The 17,745-nt window shown below is 43.4% G+C and overlaps 1 protein-coding gene across 8 annotated transcripts in view; it reads left to right on the forward strand.

Annotated features, from left to right (window-relative positions):
• The window catches only part of lrp1bb (low density lipoprotein receptor-related protein 1Bb), a 270,260-nt gene that overhangs the window by 149,138 nt on the left and 103,377 nt on the right, over nt 1-17,745 (forward strand). For all 8 annotated transcript variants that reach the window (XM_026144139.1, XM_026144138.1, XM_026144140.1 and 5 more), the window contains 9 exons: nt 1,015-1,095; nt 1,367-1,537; nt 4,013-4,195; nt 7,152-7,352; nt 8,864-9,109; nt 11,574-11,771; nt 12,597-12,801; nt 16,059-16,223; nt 16,479-16,723. In XM_026144139.1, coding sequence (XP_025999924.1) covers nt 1,015-1,095; nt 1,367-1,537; nt 4,013-4,195; nt 7,152-7,352; nt 8,864-9,109; nt 11,574-11,771; nt 12,597-12,801; nt 16,059-16,223; nt 16,479-16,723 — 1,695 coding nt within the window. The remainder of the gene's footprint in view (nt 1-1,014; nt 1,096-1,366; nt 1,538-4,012; nt 4,196-7,151; nt 7,353-8,863; nt 9,110-11,573; nt 11,772-12,596; nt 12,802-16,058; nt 16,224-16,478; nt 16,724-17,745) is intronic.

Consider the following 17,745-nt stretch of genomic DNA (forward strand, 5'->3'; position numbering starts at 1 on the left):
TTGATCGAAGCAGTAAGAGTGTAAGTGTGTCATCAGCAGAAGAATCAGAAGGATGCTGGAATCATTCTTGATTCAAACATTATGTTCCTTTCCTAACATCACTTTAATCAGACAACTTTTTTCTGTTCTGTCAGATAATGCACTTTGTCACTGTGTGAAAGGGGTAAAAAACTAAAATGATGAAACGGCTAACCCAAGAGTCCCAAATGAACCCAAATGGGAATCTCTGGAAGGTCGCTGAGGTTAAAGCTATTACTAAAAAATCCCTACGGTTACGGATCTGTGGTGGAGACGGAAGATTAAACCTGAGCGTTGTGAGACACTGGGAACATCCTGCAGTCACGAATGTGAGCTGTCAGCAGATATATTTAAACTACAGCTTATCAATGTTAGTATCATTTAAAGTTATTCTTTAAGTCGGCTCCAGACTATCAGTGCATGTATGGAAAGACGTATAACAGTAATTAATATTTTTAATATTTTCAGTTTTATGGTCATGGACACCTTTAACAAACCTTCATATAAGAATTAACATGATAGTAACATTTATATTGAAGATGTTTCACCATGACTGAAATATCTCAGGACTAATGAATGAGTTTCCCTGCGATGTGTGCATCCATAAAGTGAGAAATATGATTTTAATCATTCTTGTTTTCCTGTTTTTCTTCCTCTAACTGAAACGTGCAGCTGCCTATAAAAACCTTTTTAGTTTATAGATTATTTTCATTATTCGACAGATTTATGAGACACAAGTCTTTCACTCACACTGTCGTCTTTGATTCCATACAGTGTGTTTGTTATTTTTTACATATAAAAATGTAATAGGATTATTTTTAAAAATTATTGGTATTGTTTTTGTTTTATTTTATATCATTTTCAGAGTCTAGGTCAGTGTTGAGTTTAGGACACAAACCTGATGTTTGCTATCACATTTTACAAGCACAGCTGATTGTTTGTGGCTTCGTGAAGCAAATATTTCTTTAATTTGAACTTATGTTTGTTTATGTGCAGTTTTCCCCACCTGTGAGCCCGTCACCCAGTTCAGCTGCTCCAGTGGACGATGCATCAGTGTGGAGTGGCACTGCGATTCAGGTGAAAGCATAAACTGGCTCTAACCTTGGCCAGTGGTAACTTTATTGTCCCCAGTGGGAAATTGGTTTGCAGTCTCTTCACACAGAGAGAGAAAAACAAACAAACAAACAAACACACACAAAGCCCAGAGAAAACAGCCCAAGTTTTTCATCAAAAAAGTGCATTGTGCAACGGCAACAGCCCTCATGGTTATAACCAGGATTACATATACCTTACACCCACCAGCGTTCATAACAATAATCTGTCACTGAACTTTTGTGCATGTGTGCAGATGACGACTGTGGAGACGGCAGCGATGAAGTGGGCTGCATCCAGTCTTGCTCCAATACCCACTTCCAGTGCTCCAATGGTCGCTGTATCCCCGACCACTGGGCCTGTGACGGCGACAACGACTGCGGTGACCTCAGCGACGAGACCTTAACCTGCAGAGGTGGACCTGCATGTAAGCGATGTCTGCGCAGCGTGTTAAAATGCTGATGAACAGGTTTTGAAATGACCGACACATCCTGTCTTCCATTTGTTCAAACAGCTAGTGTTAACCTGTTTATTTATAATACACCGTCATAGATTAAATCATCACACACGAGCTGCCTGTGCCACCTTCACGAGCGCTGATTTATATTTATTTGAGTGTGCAAATGATTTTAGTTGCAATTCGAATCAGCATTTAAATGTAGGTGTTGTAATTACAAGTTTAACAGCTAATCAGCTCGAGTCCACTAACTCTGTGTTCACACTGCTGTGTGACTAAATCTTATCTGCTCTGTGTGCGCGGGAATTTTACCATCAGGACTTGAATCGTTTAATCTAATTATCACACAAACCTTATGTAAGCTCCTAGAAAACTCACAGCTCGCTTGCTTGTCACTAGAATGTGTGCACCATTCATCAAACCATTTCCTGATGGGAGCTGCAGACGTCTCCTCCCCCTGTGTCTAATTCTGCCCCAGAGGCTTGAATTTGTCTCCGCTGTGCTTCTACTGTTAAATAGTTTTCTGTTTTTTCATTTAAGCATTAAGCCATCACATCCAAATCAACACACACGGAATATACAATAAGGTGAGCTTGAACCAGTGAGTCAGACACTATGTCTGACTATGGGTCAGCTGCTCAACAGAAGGTTGGTAGTTTGATCCCCGGGTCCTCCGGTGAGCACGGTCGTGTATCGTTGGGCGAGTTTTGCTTACCCACCCAACCATTCTTAAAACACAGGCTGTGACTCCACAATTACACACACACACACACACACACACACACTCGTTTTTTTTTTTGGTAATTTATTTCAACATGTGAACAATTTACAAGTACATTTAGAAAAGAAAATAAGAAAGAAAAAAAATACTATACAAATTACATACAAAAAAACGTTCTGATTAATTTACATGTTGAAAGGGAAGAAGTAAACACTTATTTAAATTATTGCCATAAATTATCAGTTAATATTTAGTTGCTTCCTTACTGATATCATTTGTAATAAAAATAGTGAACAGATTTCTGATATACTATATCCTGTAATATCACATCATGAATTTTTACATGACATTCACTTAATTTAAATATTTTCCTTTTCTTTATAGTTCGAGAAGATCATATTTTTATAACTCTTTTTGAACAGTTTTATGTTTGGACGTTGCTTTAATTCCATATTCAGTTTGTTCCATAGTTTCACTCCATGCACAGAAACACAAAAGCTTTTTCTTGTAGTGCGAACCTTCGTTGTTTTGAAGTTACAAAAACCCCTTAAATTATAACTTCCTTCTTTCAAAACAAACATACTCTGAATATTACCTGGCAGTTCTTTATTTTTTGCTTTGAATAGAATTTGTGCTGTTTGGAATTTCACTCGATCGTCAATTTTTCAATATTTCAGTGCAAAAATAGTGAGTTTGTACGTTCCTGTAACCTGCAGTGTGGATGATTCGAACTGCTTTTTTTGAAGAGTAAAAAGTGAATGTAATGTTTTATAGTTGTTGCCCCAGACCTCTGCACAATAGCTTAAGTATGGTGAAACCAGTGAACAGTAGAATATGAAGTGATGTTTGTCAAATACCTGCTTTGCCTTGTTTAGTGTTGCAATGCTTCGTGATACTTTGGAATGAATATCTCTTATGTGAGCTCTCAGTTGAGTTTTTCATCTGTTATTACCCCCAGAAATTTATTTTCACTGACTCTTTCAATATCAGCACCATTTATTTGAATCTTTGCGTTTGTATTTAAACCACTATTTCCAAATAACATAAGTTTAGATTTTCATATCTTAGTGAGGACCTCTCACTGACATTTGCTTTCCCTGTCCCCTTACTCTAACCATGAAGAGTGGATGTGTAACCCTGACCCTCAGCCTAACCCTAACCAGCCAACAGGGGACAAAGAAATTACACAAAATTCCTAACAAGCAAAACGGGACAAAAACTAACGAACAAAAAAGACCAGGCTCATCGGGGGAAGAGGAGGACCTCAGGGTGGACTTCGGTCCACAGAGGAACACTTAAACTTTTGTCCTTAAATGTCTTCAAACTGGTGGGCACAGCATTTTGTCCCCATAAGGACTGTTGGTCTCCACAAGTATAGCAGCATGCCTGTTTTCTGTCCTCACAAGGATGTCTAAACATGTGCACACACACACACACGCAGCCGTCGTACCCGATTGTTTGATGAAACCCGTGTGTGTGATATACTAACCAGAGCGATTAAAGAAGACAGAAATATCTCGGACACATAAACCTTAAAGACTTGTGAAATAACTCCATTCTTCTCGGGGTGCTGACCTGTTATAGACGCCGCTGCCCGGCTCACTATCATAAATATTTGCCACCAATACGTCTCTTTTAAAATAAAGGTTAACTGCGAGGTTTTTGCCCGTGACACTTTGCTGTATATCTCAAAGGCATTCATTGTCAAATTAATTTTGTTTTAGTGTTGCCGCCGGTGATCGAGTGCAGTGCCGAGGAATTCCACTGCGTCACCGACGGGACCTGCATCCCGGAGCGCTGGAGCTGTGACGGCGATAAGGACTGTGAGGACGGGAGCGATGAGAAGGACTGCGAGGGCACGAAGAGGATGTGTGACCCCAAGGCTAAGTTCACCTGCAAAGATACAGGTAGTGAATACAGCGCAGTGTTAGCAACGAGCTGTGAGTTAATGTGCAGGTGACAGGTAGAAACACACAGAGCGGTCCTGGAGGTGCCACCTCTGTGTTGGGGTCCTGTTGTTGTTGTAACTCAACAATTAACAATTGGGGCGACCGTGGCTCAGGGGGTTGGGAAGCGCATCTGTAACCGGAAGGTCGCCGGTTCGATCCCCAGGCTCTCTGTCCTGGTCGTTGTGTCCTTGGGCAAGACACTTCACCTACCGCCTGCTGGTGTTGGCCAGAGGGGCCGATGGCGCGATATGGCAACCTGGCTTCTGTCAGTCTGCCCCAGGGCAGCTGTGGCTACAACCGTAGCTGCCTCCACCAGTGTGTGAATGAATAGTGGCATTGTAAAGCGCTTTGGGTGCCTTGAAAAGTGCTATATAAATGCAATCCATTATTATTATTAATGCAAACTGATGTTTCGTAGCTTTGAGATACTTTCCAGATTTTTTTGAATGTTTACACTTCATTAGTCAGCTGACAGTGATGCTGTGGGTCTGACTGCGGTAACATCGGGTCCTGAGGCATAAAAATTAAACTTGGCATGGATTTGAGTTCAGTAAGTAAACCTTTAAACAAGAGTGAACAATATTTGAATGAGTTATAAATGAATCTGAGCATCTGCGTGTGGTTCTTCAACCAATCAGAGTCTGTTTAAACCGTCCACGCACCCCGACTGAGCATCTACCTTCTTGTATTAAATGTAAGAAAAAGGGCAAAAACAAAAAAAGTCCTGCAGTCCTGGAATTTTCCACTTATCACTAAACGCTTTTCCTTTTCATTTTTGCTGCATGGTGACAGGTTGACTAAAGCACACAGTTATTATTCTCTCTAGTTGCGCCGTGTCAGATCTCTGTTCACTCATGCAGTTTGTTCTGTCCTCCTCTGAAGAACACACTGCCCTCTCTGGAAATATTCAAAAAGGCCTTTCTAAAAGAGCCGGTCTTTGCAGCTCTGACGGATGAAGGAGAGCCAGAGATGAAGAGGATAATCTGAAGCAATGCAACAAAACAGCATCTAGCGTGATAGCAGCTTAAGCAAACTATGAAGTCAAGCTCAGGCACAATCTCAGTGACATCAGCTGATTCCTCAGTCGATATGCTTCAATGGATCAGATTTAGCTTCCCCACTGGTGCTGCACATGTGCAAACCAGTTCACAGCCCAGCTTTCCCTTCCTGCTCCCAGTTCGTGCACGTGACAGAAGCGTGTGCTCTTTTTTTACGCTGTCCATGTGTGAGTATAAAAAGCAAGCACGATATATACCACCAATTAGATCATTACTATAATGCAGTGAGATGCTTCACTTGACTGTGGTGCCTGCTATTAATACTACATATTAATAAGTAATGCTAATAGTACAAGCACAGTAATTTATCCAGAAGCACTTTTTTTTTGCATGAAATATCTAATCTCATGCCTTTAAATACAGTGTTTGATAAAGTATTCAGTCACAGGGAGGAGAGTCAGACATTTAAATGGGGGAAGGATTTATTCTCAATTTGAAACTTTTAGCCTGAGACAGTTTAATGAGGAACTTCTAGCCTGGAATCACTGCCAGATATTGCAGGAATAAATCTGGATTACAGTGCCTACTGTATACACTCCATGCATCCATTTATATGGGAGTGGATATAGTGTGTGCTTTTATCAGGGATCTTTACCTTTAGCATTACACTAAGTATTACAGTGTTGCTGTGCAGTCAGGATCACGTGGATGATATCAGCAAATATTCAGTTCAATTCAACTTTATTCATACAGCACCAAATCACAACACCAGTCGCCTCAAGGCGCTTTATACTGTAAGGTCGACCCTACAAATATGAAGCTCTTTATACACTAATTGGTGAGAAATGTTCAAATGCACACAGAAAACACTGTAAATGCACTCGTCTATTATTTAAAAGTGCATTTGCAGCCACACTGAGGACCATCTCAAGAGAGTAGCCATCTCTCATTTGTGGCTACGCTAACGTTTTGTTGAATTAAATATGAAACCTGATATTTTAGTAGGTTGGTTATATTTGGAAAGAAGATAAAAAAGTATTTCACCCTCAAATAAATAATAATAAGCAATAGCCACGTTTAATAAATCCACTCAGGAGGAGGTTTCCCCGTCGTGCCGCCCACTCTGAACAAAATCCGTTTCCCTCCTTTTACATCCTCGATCCATCCTCTGCTCGCAGACTGTGCGGTTTTCAGGCTGTGTCGTTCAAGGTGAAATTTTCAGGATGGAGATAATTCAATTACACAAATGATTAACCTCCTTGTCCATGTGCATTAGCACAAAAACAGCCCAACACAGCATCTGCGCCACAAGTGTCGAGCATATTTTACTCACAGAGAAGCGTTTGTGTTTATCTTTGCAACTACGGTACCACTAAATGAGACATTTAGAACCTGACGGGTTAAATCAGCAGCGTCGTGTGAATGCATTTTTATTTAAAAGCAAACATACGCAGTCGCGGCACCATCCCATGTCAGTTTGCACCGATCTGGCGCCAAACACGCCAGTGGGATCGAAAATGTGGAAAACATACAAGCTTTGAGTGATGCTGATACATCCCAGTGTCTCTGTTATTCACCCCCTCGTGGTTCTACCTACATCTTCCTGCCCGCAATGAGGGATTTACCAATCAGGCTCCTTTGCACAGCACAGGGAATATTGATTGTATGTGGACTTTTTCATCGGTTTAAACACAAACCAGAGAGGCAGCTTGTTGACTGTGGCCTTCTGGGAATAATACATGGCGTTTGTTTTAAGGTTATGACAAAAGAACTGAGAAATCCGTCTCCCCCTGAATGCATCACTCAGCAGGGAGCTTTATTTCTGAATCCTGTGGAAATAAGGAGATTTCATCAGCTGGTCATCAAACGTTCACCTGCTTGAAAGATTTGTGCTAATGTTTGCTCGGCTCCTGCAGGCAAGTGCATCACAAAGAGCTGGGTGTGCGACGGGGACATCGACTGTGAGGACCGCTCGGACGAAGAGTCGTGTGAGTCGGCTGCGTGCAAGCCGCCCAAGTACCCGTGTGCCAACGACTCCTCGGTCTGCCTCACGCCCGATAAGATCTGCAACGGCAAAGTGGACTGTGCGGATCGCTCCGACGAAGGACCCATCTGTGGTAATGATGTCTTATGTCTAAAGTATGTGGACACACGAGTCGTGTGTGATTACTGAGGATCTAATCCCACAACACTGGATCAACCAGTGAACATAATGTTCTACACATGGCTCCGCCTACATCCAGAGCAAAGCTCACCCACGCGCTTCTTCTATTTTATCGCGTTTTACCGTCCGCTGTCACACTTTTTGTAAAAATTCCGGCTTTTCTCGTTTTCCTTTCTGGCGCTGAGGTTTCCAAACGCAGCCTTTTGTTGTGGACAGCTAATGCGGACAGCTCATCAAACGCTCAGTCAGAAAAAGGTTGGAAAAGTTTCCGGAGTAGTTGAGTCATACCAGTGTCAACAGATTCTGACAAGTTACACAGCGGATAATTAGACATATGACAAAACTTGTCAACGGCGAGATCCAAGCTGACTGTAACGGCTGTTCTTCCTCAGGAACATTTACACCCACCTTTCAAGCCCACGAGAGAATGTTTCACATAAGAATCATTGTAAGTGGGAAGACTAAAGAGAAAGTGTCATAAATAATGACTTCCATCCACGGAAACTTTGAACGATGCACTTTGTGCATGGATGGATTAATGAAAACTTGATGTGTAGCAGCAGTTTAGAACCAAAGAAAGTCGATGCAAAGACAAGCAAGCCTTTGTTTAAGGCAAATCTGCATTTACAGGGTTTCACATCATCACACGTATGATATGCAAGTATGTTGTGATGTTGGGAATGCCAAAAATCTCCCACTGGAGCTCTTCGGTGTCCCGTCAGCATGTAACTGGTGTCTGTTGAGACCAAAGGGACAGAATATGAAGTCTGCAAGTGTTTGTCCAACAGCCTTCAGATGAGACAGATTATCTCATGTGAGCAGCTCTTCCCATCTAATCTCTTAAAAGTGAGCAGCGTAAACGCGGAGGCTCATTTTCGAGAGCGTCACTAGCCGAGCCTCGTGGGGGCCTCACAGGACCCTCGAGTGTTTTTGTAGCTAAAAGAGCTTCTGGCTCCTCATTGAAAATTAGGCTGTGTTCAGATGGGACCTCAGGGGTCTGAGTTGCACCAGCTCAGCAGGATTCACACCCACCATTCAGCCACTGTGACTGTTTTGTTCATTTCTCCTTATGTTGCTAAGTCCAGGTCTCGTTCACAGCTTCATTTTCACTCCATGTTTCATCTCGAGCTGCTAATTAACGAGAACTTTACGACAGGATGAGGAGCACAAAGTTAAGACTTGTTTTTTATGTAATTTCTGGAAAAAATGAGTTTTTTCCTGCTTTGCTTTAAATGCAAATAGACGCCACTCTTCTCCTCATGAATCTGCACCACCTGCTGTTTATGTGCCTGCTCATTACACACCACCTTTATGCTTGACTTATGATGTCTGCAGCAGCTCACAGTTTAAAAGACCACGTCTTTTTTCCTATGCGCAAATATTAAACCTTTAGGATTCCTGTCAGACAGACACAGATTCATCTCTGTGTACTTTCTAAGATTTCGGGACCTTTCTTCACCCCAGATTTGTGCCTTGTAGCCAGAGGGGGCTGCAGTCACCAGTGCACTGTGGCACCGGGGAAAGGAGTTGTGTGTTCGTGTCCCCCCGGGCTTCACCTGGACTCCAGCAACAAGACGTGTGAGGTGGTGGACTACTGCAGCCGTCACCTGAAGTGCAGCCAAGTGTGTGAGCAGTACAAGACCACAGTGAAGTGTTCCTGTTATCCAGGATGGATGCTCGACTCGGACGGCGACAGCTGTCACAGCACAGGTAACAGACCCGAGCCTTCTAATGTTTGTTTCAGTGATGCTGCAGGCTGCCTCCAGCGTGCAGCACTGCCGGTCTGTGGCTGCAGTAATAATACATTTGTCCTTGGCCGTGATGCACCTGCACCGCGTTTGATTTTGAGTTGTAATCTCAGCTTCTGTGCGAGCGAGTAATTGAAAAATGTGAGTTTTAATTATAGAGTAACGTATAATCGATTGATTCTGCGGACGGTAGCGGCTGAAACACGAGCGCGTAATGGGAAGGTCCTCGTGTTAGCGTCTGTGAGTGGTAAAAAAGTGAGGAGGTAGTCTGAAGAACAGTAATAGACGGTGATTTAGAGTATCTATCTATTCAAATCCAATCAAATGTGAAGAGGCTCGGCTCCATGAGAGCTGTCTGTTTCCATCTCCTGTGATGCTGAGTGAGCCAGCTCTGCTAGCTGACTCACCTCAGGCCCAAACACACACGTTTAACCGGCCTGGCATCGCATAATAAAGTCAAACTTTCTCCTGATGTGATTGCTGTGACTCACTAATCCACTTGATTAGACTGCTTTGAAGCTGCTGCAACACAATAGTTGCACACATGCTGTTGGACCGTCGCGTTCAGATTTATGGACCTGGCTTTGATTACTCGCTTCTCTCTTTGGCGCCGAGATTGATGGCAGTTGCAGCTCTAATCTTACATTAACGCAGGAAAATACACAATTTTCTCTGGGAGCTGATCTGAATTGTACAGCTTCATCATAAATCACGTTTTGCATGCAAACACAAGCATTGCACCTGAATCCTGAGAAGCGTTGCTGCTGGATGCTTTGTAAAGTCCGGAGCTCACGTCTTTTCTTCCTTTTCATATCGCAGTAATAAATGGGGGGAAAAAGCTGCGAGTACGCGTCGTCTCTGCAGAAGCATTGTAGCTCGTTCGGTCGCAGCACTGAGATGTGACATTGAGGCAAGGACACAGTTTTAATTACATCTGTGTTCCCTAAAGTGTGACTGAGTAAAGCGTGCTGTGAAGAAAAGACTTGCAAAAGTTTTGAAATACTAAGTGCAGTTTGTGTACAAGTGTCCATGTGTCGCTTGGAACAAGCGTTAGCTGTGCGCCTCTCAGGAGACGAGCTGCACTGGAGGCAGAAATAGCGTGCGGAGCCTCGGTGGGCGAGGCCGAGTTTGGGATTGGGAGCGCTGTTTGCCAGCGTTACGACTTGTCGCTAGATTTAGACACTTCTCAGAGACCCTACAGCATTTATTCCTCAAAGGACACGACTTACAAATGTATCTGCTTTTTTCAGAAACGGGAAAATGCCGCGCGTTGGTTCCCAAAGTGTTTGGCAACACGTCGGTTTGGCTGCATCCGATGCATATAAATGCACGCCACATTATGGCTGAGCCAATGAGAAATGTTTAAAAGCGTGTCATCTGCACAGCGCACTGAGCCGAGTGGAAGCCGAGTGAAGGGAATATATTGAAGCAAATTAAGCTTAATTGTTTTAATTACTATGCAAATTTTAGCAGTTGTCATTAATAGCACGAACAGCGGCTCTGTGCTGTGTGACTTATTAAAATGTCTTCTAGGGAACAAAAGAGCCTTCGATCGCTGATCGTAGCGCCTACGTATCTGCATGTGCTGCAGCATGCAGCCCTGAGAGCCCAGGAGCTCAGGCTGCCATTAAGCCCAACGCTACTATGGCATCATCTAAAGCTAGCTGCTAGCAGTTAGCACAAGGGTTGACATTCACTTTAATGGGAAAGGGAAGCAGATGTGTGATTTTAGGTAAAGCAGGGAAGGACGGTGACTTCACTAAACAAGGCAGCAGCCATGCAGACTCGCGACTCTAATATTTGCTAAACAAGATCATTTAATTCCTCGGTGTGGACGACATGTTTTAATAACAGGAGCTGGCACTGTGTGGGTACTGCGGGACAACAACGACCACCTTATCCATCCATCTGTCTGCTTATGTGCGCGTCAGTGTCTCCACTTTGTTGCAGGACTTCTTTATAAAAATAATAAAGCTGTTCTTGAGATTGAATTTGCTTGCTGCTCAGTGTGCACACACCGACAGGCCTCAGCTGGATGAATAGGAGAGGTGTCAGATTACAGCAGAGAGGAAAAAGGAGCAGAATAGGTCAGCGGCGATGTGCACGTATGTGCACGTATGCATCCGGTTTGCAGAGTCATCATTTTGGTTTGACTTTACAAAAAGACAAAAACCTGCAAGTCTTACCAAATATTTATATTTCACGTGATTCATGAGGGTCGTGGTTTATTTTAGTTTTCATGGTAGCATTATTTTTTTTTCTTGTCTGTTTTTTAAATATATTTAGTAACAATAGTCAGAAATGAGTCTTTGTTAATACCTTACGGTGAAAATCCTGATGAAGACGGGCGCAGTGTTGAGTCTCATTCTTCTCATGGTGCGTTGATAACTTACACATACTTATTTCGACTGTCTCGCCTTCACCAGATCCCTTTGAGGCTTTCGTTATTTTCTCGATCCGGCACGAGATACGACGAATAGACCTTCACAAACGAGACTACAGCCTGCTGGTGCCAGGACTGAGGAACACCATCGCGTTAGACTTCCACTTCAACCACAGCCTCCTTTACTGGACAGATGTGGTGGAAGATAAGATCTACAGGGGGAAGCTCTCAGAGTCTGGAGGTATGCTCTCACACTGTCAGTAAGACCTTCGCTCATTTTTCCTCTCAGGCAGCGACGACGATGTTGTTCTGTTTTATTCTGCTGCTGTCACACAGACTCATTTCTGCTGATATTGGCTCCTTACAGTTTATCTCAGGTTGAGCAAACTTAAAAATACTGCACAAGTCTAAAGCTTTTGTAGTACAAAGTCTCATAAAATGATGAATCAGAATTTCTCATTCGCTCTTTATTTTTGTGGGTGGCAGTGCATTCACTGAGTTCCCCAGCCTTTATTTGCCTCTGTGGAGCAGTGATATCACCACTGTGGCTGTTCCACCCTCTGTGAAACACCCACAAAAGTCCATCCATCTGAGAATCGCTGATGGATTTTCATATATTTCTAATCCATTTGCCTTTTTTTGTAATAAACAGCTTCCCTCCAGATTATTCAGTTTCTTTGTTTGCTTCATGAATGTTTTCCTGCACTAACCACTGCTTCCTGCTGACTGTCGGTTATGTCAGTGCTGTATGAGCTACTTCCACACATGATGGGTGCAAACTGTTGGCAGCATCAGGTCTAAGCGTCGTCTGAAGTCCTCTGAAGTACTGAGGACATGCAGTTTGGTGCGGGGAACGTGCAGCACTCGAGCAGAGCACGCAGCTGTCAGCGCCCAGGGTTAGGGTCTGTTCTCACAGGCACTCAATCACACATCGCGCTGACTTAACGAGCTAGCAGGGCTCTGTTAAATCCAGACATTTGCCTTCTGGCACGCTTAGAGAAGTTCAGGGCTGAATGAATGTGAAAGAACGTGAAGTCATGCGGTCTTGCTGCCAATGCTGTTTCAGGGGTAACGGGAATCGAGGTGGTCGTGCAGCACGGCCTGGCCACTCCGGAGGGTCTGGCTGTGGACTGGATCACTGGGAAGCTGTACTGGATCGACAGCAATCTGGACCAGATCGAGGTGGCCAAGCTTAACGGAGACATGCGCACTACGCTCATAGCCGGAGGGATGGAGCATCCGCGGGCCATCGCTCTCGACCCGGGACAGGGGTACGTTGGGCACCAGCTCCCTCATTTACAGACTCGGTAGCTGTTTTTCCATCAGGCACCAAAATTATGAGAAAAGAAAAACACGCACATCCTCCGTCTGCTCTTCACGTCTGCATCGGCCTTGATGTATGAACATGTCTGTCATGTTGGGTTCATTAAAGCAGCAGTTATAAAATCCAGTCAGTAGTGCTTTGCTCTTTATTCCAGTAATAAGAGCTGCTGTACCTCCTGCTTTATATGCTTTACTTCTCTCTTGATCTTCGAGAATGTTTTTCTCTGAAACACTTTAACCACCGTTTTTAAAAACAAAAGCTTTGTCCTTATTTGAATCATTCGCCTCTGGGCCCAGTTTTCAAATCGTGCTGTTGTTTATCCTGCTGAGATGCACAGAGAGGGTCTTTGCAGAATGATCTGTGGCTTTGAAGTGAATGACTTTTCTGTGCCCTGCAGTCAGCAAGCATGTCTGCAACAGCAGCGTAACAGGTCCAGCTCATTATTAGCCACTGATACGACACATCTGGAGACTTCGTATGTTGTTGGTGCCTGAAGAGAAAGAGAACAGTGGGAGCTCGTCATGTTTAGCTTGAAATGCACGAGGCATTGCTTAAAGGCTGCAGGCTTATAGGTACCTCACATGTGTTTTTGTTGTAATAATGCTTTTTGGATTAGAGTGATTTAAATCTCCTTTATAAGAAACATATTCCAGCACGTGGGAACAGGAAGAGTCAAACTTCAGGACATCTGGATATATGTGCATATATTTATCTCAGCTAGTGAAACAATGATGCTATTATGTGCATAATAGTTTTCTTTTTAATATCTTACATCTTCTCAGAAGTCCTCTTCAGTTAGTGTGAAGTAGGTGGAGGTTATGTTTCTATACGTGGAGATTGTCCACATGCTGTCTTTGTTACACAAAGTAAATGAATAAAAGACGGATAAACTGGTAAATGTCTGAAAGTAATTACAATCATGCTTTTGATCATTTTAACACACATGTAGGTGAGGATTGCTGCTTACGTTTGTCTGCTTTAAGTCAGCTGAATGTTTTCTGTCAGGACGTCGATGCATAACAAAGGCTTGGATCTGAATATCGGAGTTTCTCATCCTCACCTTTCTCGTCATTTAGCCAAACGACTCAGTCTTTGTCTCCTCTGACCAGAAAACCTTTGTCCAGACAGCAGCGTGGTGTGGATTTCAGAGCGGGCACCTCCTCAGTCCATGGCGATGTAAAACTGGTTCCAGTGTGGTCGGTCACACTGGTGTTGCAGCTGTTTCCAGTTCATGGCAGCTTGAGCGTTGGTTTGTTCCTGAACATCCCAGGATGACAGTTTAGGTCTTCTTTCAGAAACTGATGACACATCTTTATATCTACATGCTTTTGTTTGAATTGATGAAACCTGTCCCAGCATGTGGGAACATGTCATCGTCCTGAGACCTTTACTGAGGAAGTATTGGTGAGTCCAGTGAGCGCTGTCTTTATTCTGCCACAGAGACATCGTCAGTTGTAGTCGGTTATTTCAGTAATTAAACCAAGTGAGTGTACGTATGTGAGCCTGTCTGTATACTTTTGACCTGTGTAGTTTAGAGACGATCCAAAAAGGACCGGGCGTCCACATGTGGGGACGTCACATTTTGGGTTGTCTAGACCACAAGACTAAATTTTGCTCTTTCCAATGAGCCATGTTGTTCAAAGGGGCAAAGTTGTTGTTTCTCATTTAGTTTTTGTACTAAATGCTGCTGTGTTCAGACTCCAAATAAAGAGTTTTGCACATCGTTAGTCAGTTGTGACTTTATGGTGTTCTATCGAACTCTACAAAGCCAAATAGCAAAGAGAAATTAAAGATGCATGCTACGAAAGTGCTCGGGTCTCAGGAGGTTAAAGTCATTCAAAGCTGTACAATCATCCCACCCGGAAACCAGCCAAAGGAGTCATTAGGAGGCTGAATCACCAGGACGTTTATGACATGGCATTCAAGGCCAGCGTAAGAAAACCTCTTTGTTCTGTTCTGGTCTGGAGCAAAATGTCCCGTCAGAAATATGACCGGCTGCTCCTGTTTGATCCAGTGCAGTGTGGTTCGCTCCTGTTGACACAGGCAGTGTACTGTGAGCTCAAATTTAGCAGTAAAAGACGCAACATGCCAATTTTCTGTCCTCACAAGGACGCCTAAACATGTACACACCCACAATCTGAATTTACCCTCAGTGCTTTGCATCAGTGCTTAATAATAATAAATATAATAGAGCTCTACCCATTAAGACGACACTGCTTGACATTAAAAAAATACCCGAGACATGTTAAAAATAAACGAGTTACTTTTTTCCAAGAGCAAAAGTAAGAAATCGGTTATGTGCGTAACCACCGCGATCCTGGAAGTCGAGTTAATTTTACACTGTCTGTCTACAGCATCCATCATCAGCAAATGAAGCATGAATCGGTTTGCCTCTGCCGCTGGTGTGCTGCTCGGATTTCACTGAGAACTAACCACGAGTTGTATATTTTGGCCGGTGCATTTAAGATTAGAGCAAAGCCAGACTTTCCAAAAATCAATTTAACACTCTTAAGAAATGAGTAATCTGCTCATGCACTCCCCCTATAGCGGGAGGATGACTACAGTACATTTCATGGTTGTGCAGAGTAGGATTAATGGCTGCTTTTGGTGCCTAAAGGCGCATTTCCATTACAGGGCAATAATTCTAATCTAATTACTCAAATCCACTCAAAGTAGTAGGTCATTGATCAGGGACGCCTTATCAAGTGAATAAGGCTATCGATCTGCTCGAGGATATTTCTTCCTAACACAGTGTCGTTGTTGTCGGTGTGTGATTTAAGCTCGAGGACCCGGTTTCCCCGTTCCGTTCTGGATGACTTTGTGGACCGGCGTTAGCGTTGATGTTTGCTGCGTTGGAGTAGGACTCGGGGTAGTGTCCTGGCCGCATCAATAATGGTGTTCATTTTCAGGCCTCATTGAGCTGTGAAAAGTCATAATAAAACAGATGGCCTCCCATTTCCAGGCCTGTCACAGATGTTGAGGGTTGCGCCGGATCGCTGGTGCTGCTCTTGGACAATCATCATTGCCACTGTCTGTGTTAACACACGCAGTTACAGCATCATTTTATTGCGAGCAATTACCCCATTTTTCAGCTTCTGGCTTTGACAAACAGCAGTAAATGATGGCTTGTAAAGCCTAACAGGCAGTTTTGTGGATGTATGTTTTTTTCTTGGTCTGTTGTATAAACATTTTTCCTTTTCCAAGGATCCTCTTCTGGACCGACTGGGATGCTACTTTCCCCCGAATCGAGGCTGCATCAATGAGCGGAGGAGGCAGACACATTGTGTTTAAGGACATGGAGATTGGAGCCTGGCCTAACGGACTAACACTGGACCATTTGGAAAAGAGAATTGTTTGGACCGATGCACGGTTAGTCTTCATCTTCTTTGTAGGACTTCTGAGGCATGTGTGGCATTAAATTCTCCCAGCAGGCATGAAATAATGGAGAAAATGTAATATCTGGTACAATGGCCACCTCTTGGTTTAAGTGGGTCTTGAACAATTTAGTAGGTCCATCAGTGGACTGGAGGGTTTCACTGTGATCTCCCTGTGTCCACTCGTCCCCTTCGATGCGTTTGAAGAGTCGTTTAAAGCACTGATACGCTGTCGGCCTCTCTTGAACAGCTCCGACGCCATTTTCTCTGCCCTCTACGATGGTACGGGCGTCATCGAGATCCTCAGGGGCCACGAATACCTGTCCCACCCCTTCGCTGTGTCTCTCTTTGGGGGCAGTGTTTACTGGACGGACTGGAGGACGAACACTTTAGCGAGAGCCAATAAGTGGACCGGGCAAAATGTGACGGTCATCCAGAAGACGAGTGCTCAGCCTTTTGACTTGCAGATCTTCCACCCCAGCAGGCAACCGCAAGGTGAGCTCGTTATTTCTGGCTTTGCTGTTAGAAACGGGAAAAGCTTCGATGGCTGGATGTGTACAACGTGTTTAAGGAGTTTGAAATAATGAATCAGAGCATTCAGTTATAACACCAATAAAAAATTGAATTTGGGTTTAATCCTGTCGTACTAGAGGAACTACTGTGGATTCAGTCTCATGTAGCAAAAGGAAGAAAAATGAAGCATATTGCAATTAATTTCAGCTTCTGCCTTTGCCTTAATTTGGCCTGTCAGTCAATGAGCATGTGTCTGAATGAAAAGGTAGTCATGCAGAGAATTAGCTAGCTTGAGTTAATGGTACCTTTTAATGTTTTTTTTTCATCATCCATATTATTGTAATTGGCTTATATTCCCTTTTTTTCTTGTACAAAATGTGAATAATGTAAGCTGCTGAGTGAGAAGCACATCTGCCAGTGAATAACTGTGGCATGTCCAATAAGCAAATCAATTAAAGTGTGAATGGGGTGTTGTGATTGCAGAAAATATTCAAAATACTTCTGAAACTTCATTAATATTCACTCCAGATCTGTATTCGCATCGCCGTGGAACAGGTAATCGATTCAGCGAGACGCTAAGAAGCCAAGTTCCTGACCACAAAAGAAGCAGAGTTGATGAGCTATCTGACAGGAGGCCTACACGTGTTTTATTTGATATGCAGATCGGGCTGTGAGATACAGTGCCAGGCTTGAAATTAATAGCACTGACTGCATTTTCAATCAACTGTTTTTTTTCTTTGCCCAAAACGTGTGCTTTGACATTGAATTTTGATTTATTTGTAAAACAGATGCATCAGAATTAAACCTGGATTTTGACAGTTTGGTCACATGTGCCAACAACCTGATCGATGTCTCCATCAAGTATCAGCCCTGTCCTCCTTCCTCATGTGTGATGCAGATGTTTTATCTGTCATCACCAAGACCTGTCGGTAAATCTGCATGCACGCGCTGAACGAGCCGAGGCTTTATGGACCTGAGACACCAGGACCGAGCAGAAGGTTACT

Source organism: Astatotilapia calliptera, chromosome 16 (assembly GCF_900246225.1).
Source record: "Astatotilapia calliptera chromosome 16, fAstCal1.2, whole genome shotgun sequence".
In the NCBI taxonomy this organism is placed as follows: Eukaryota; Metazoa; Chordata; class Actinopteri; order Cichliformes; family Cichlidae; genus Astatotilapia; species Astatotilapia calliptera.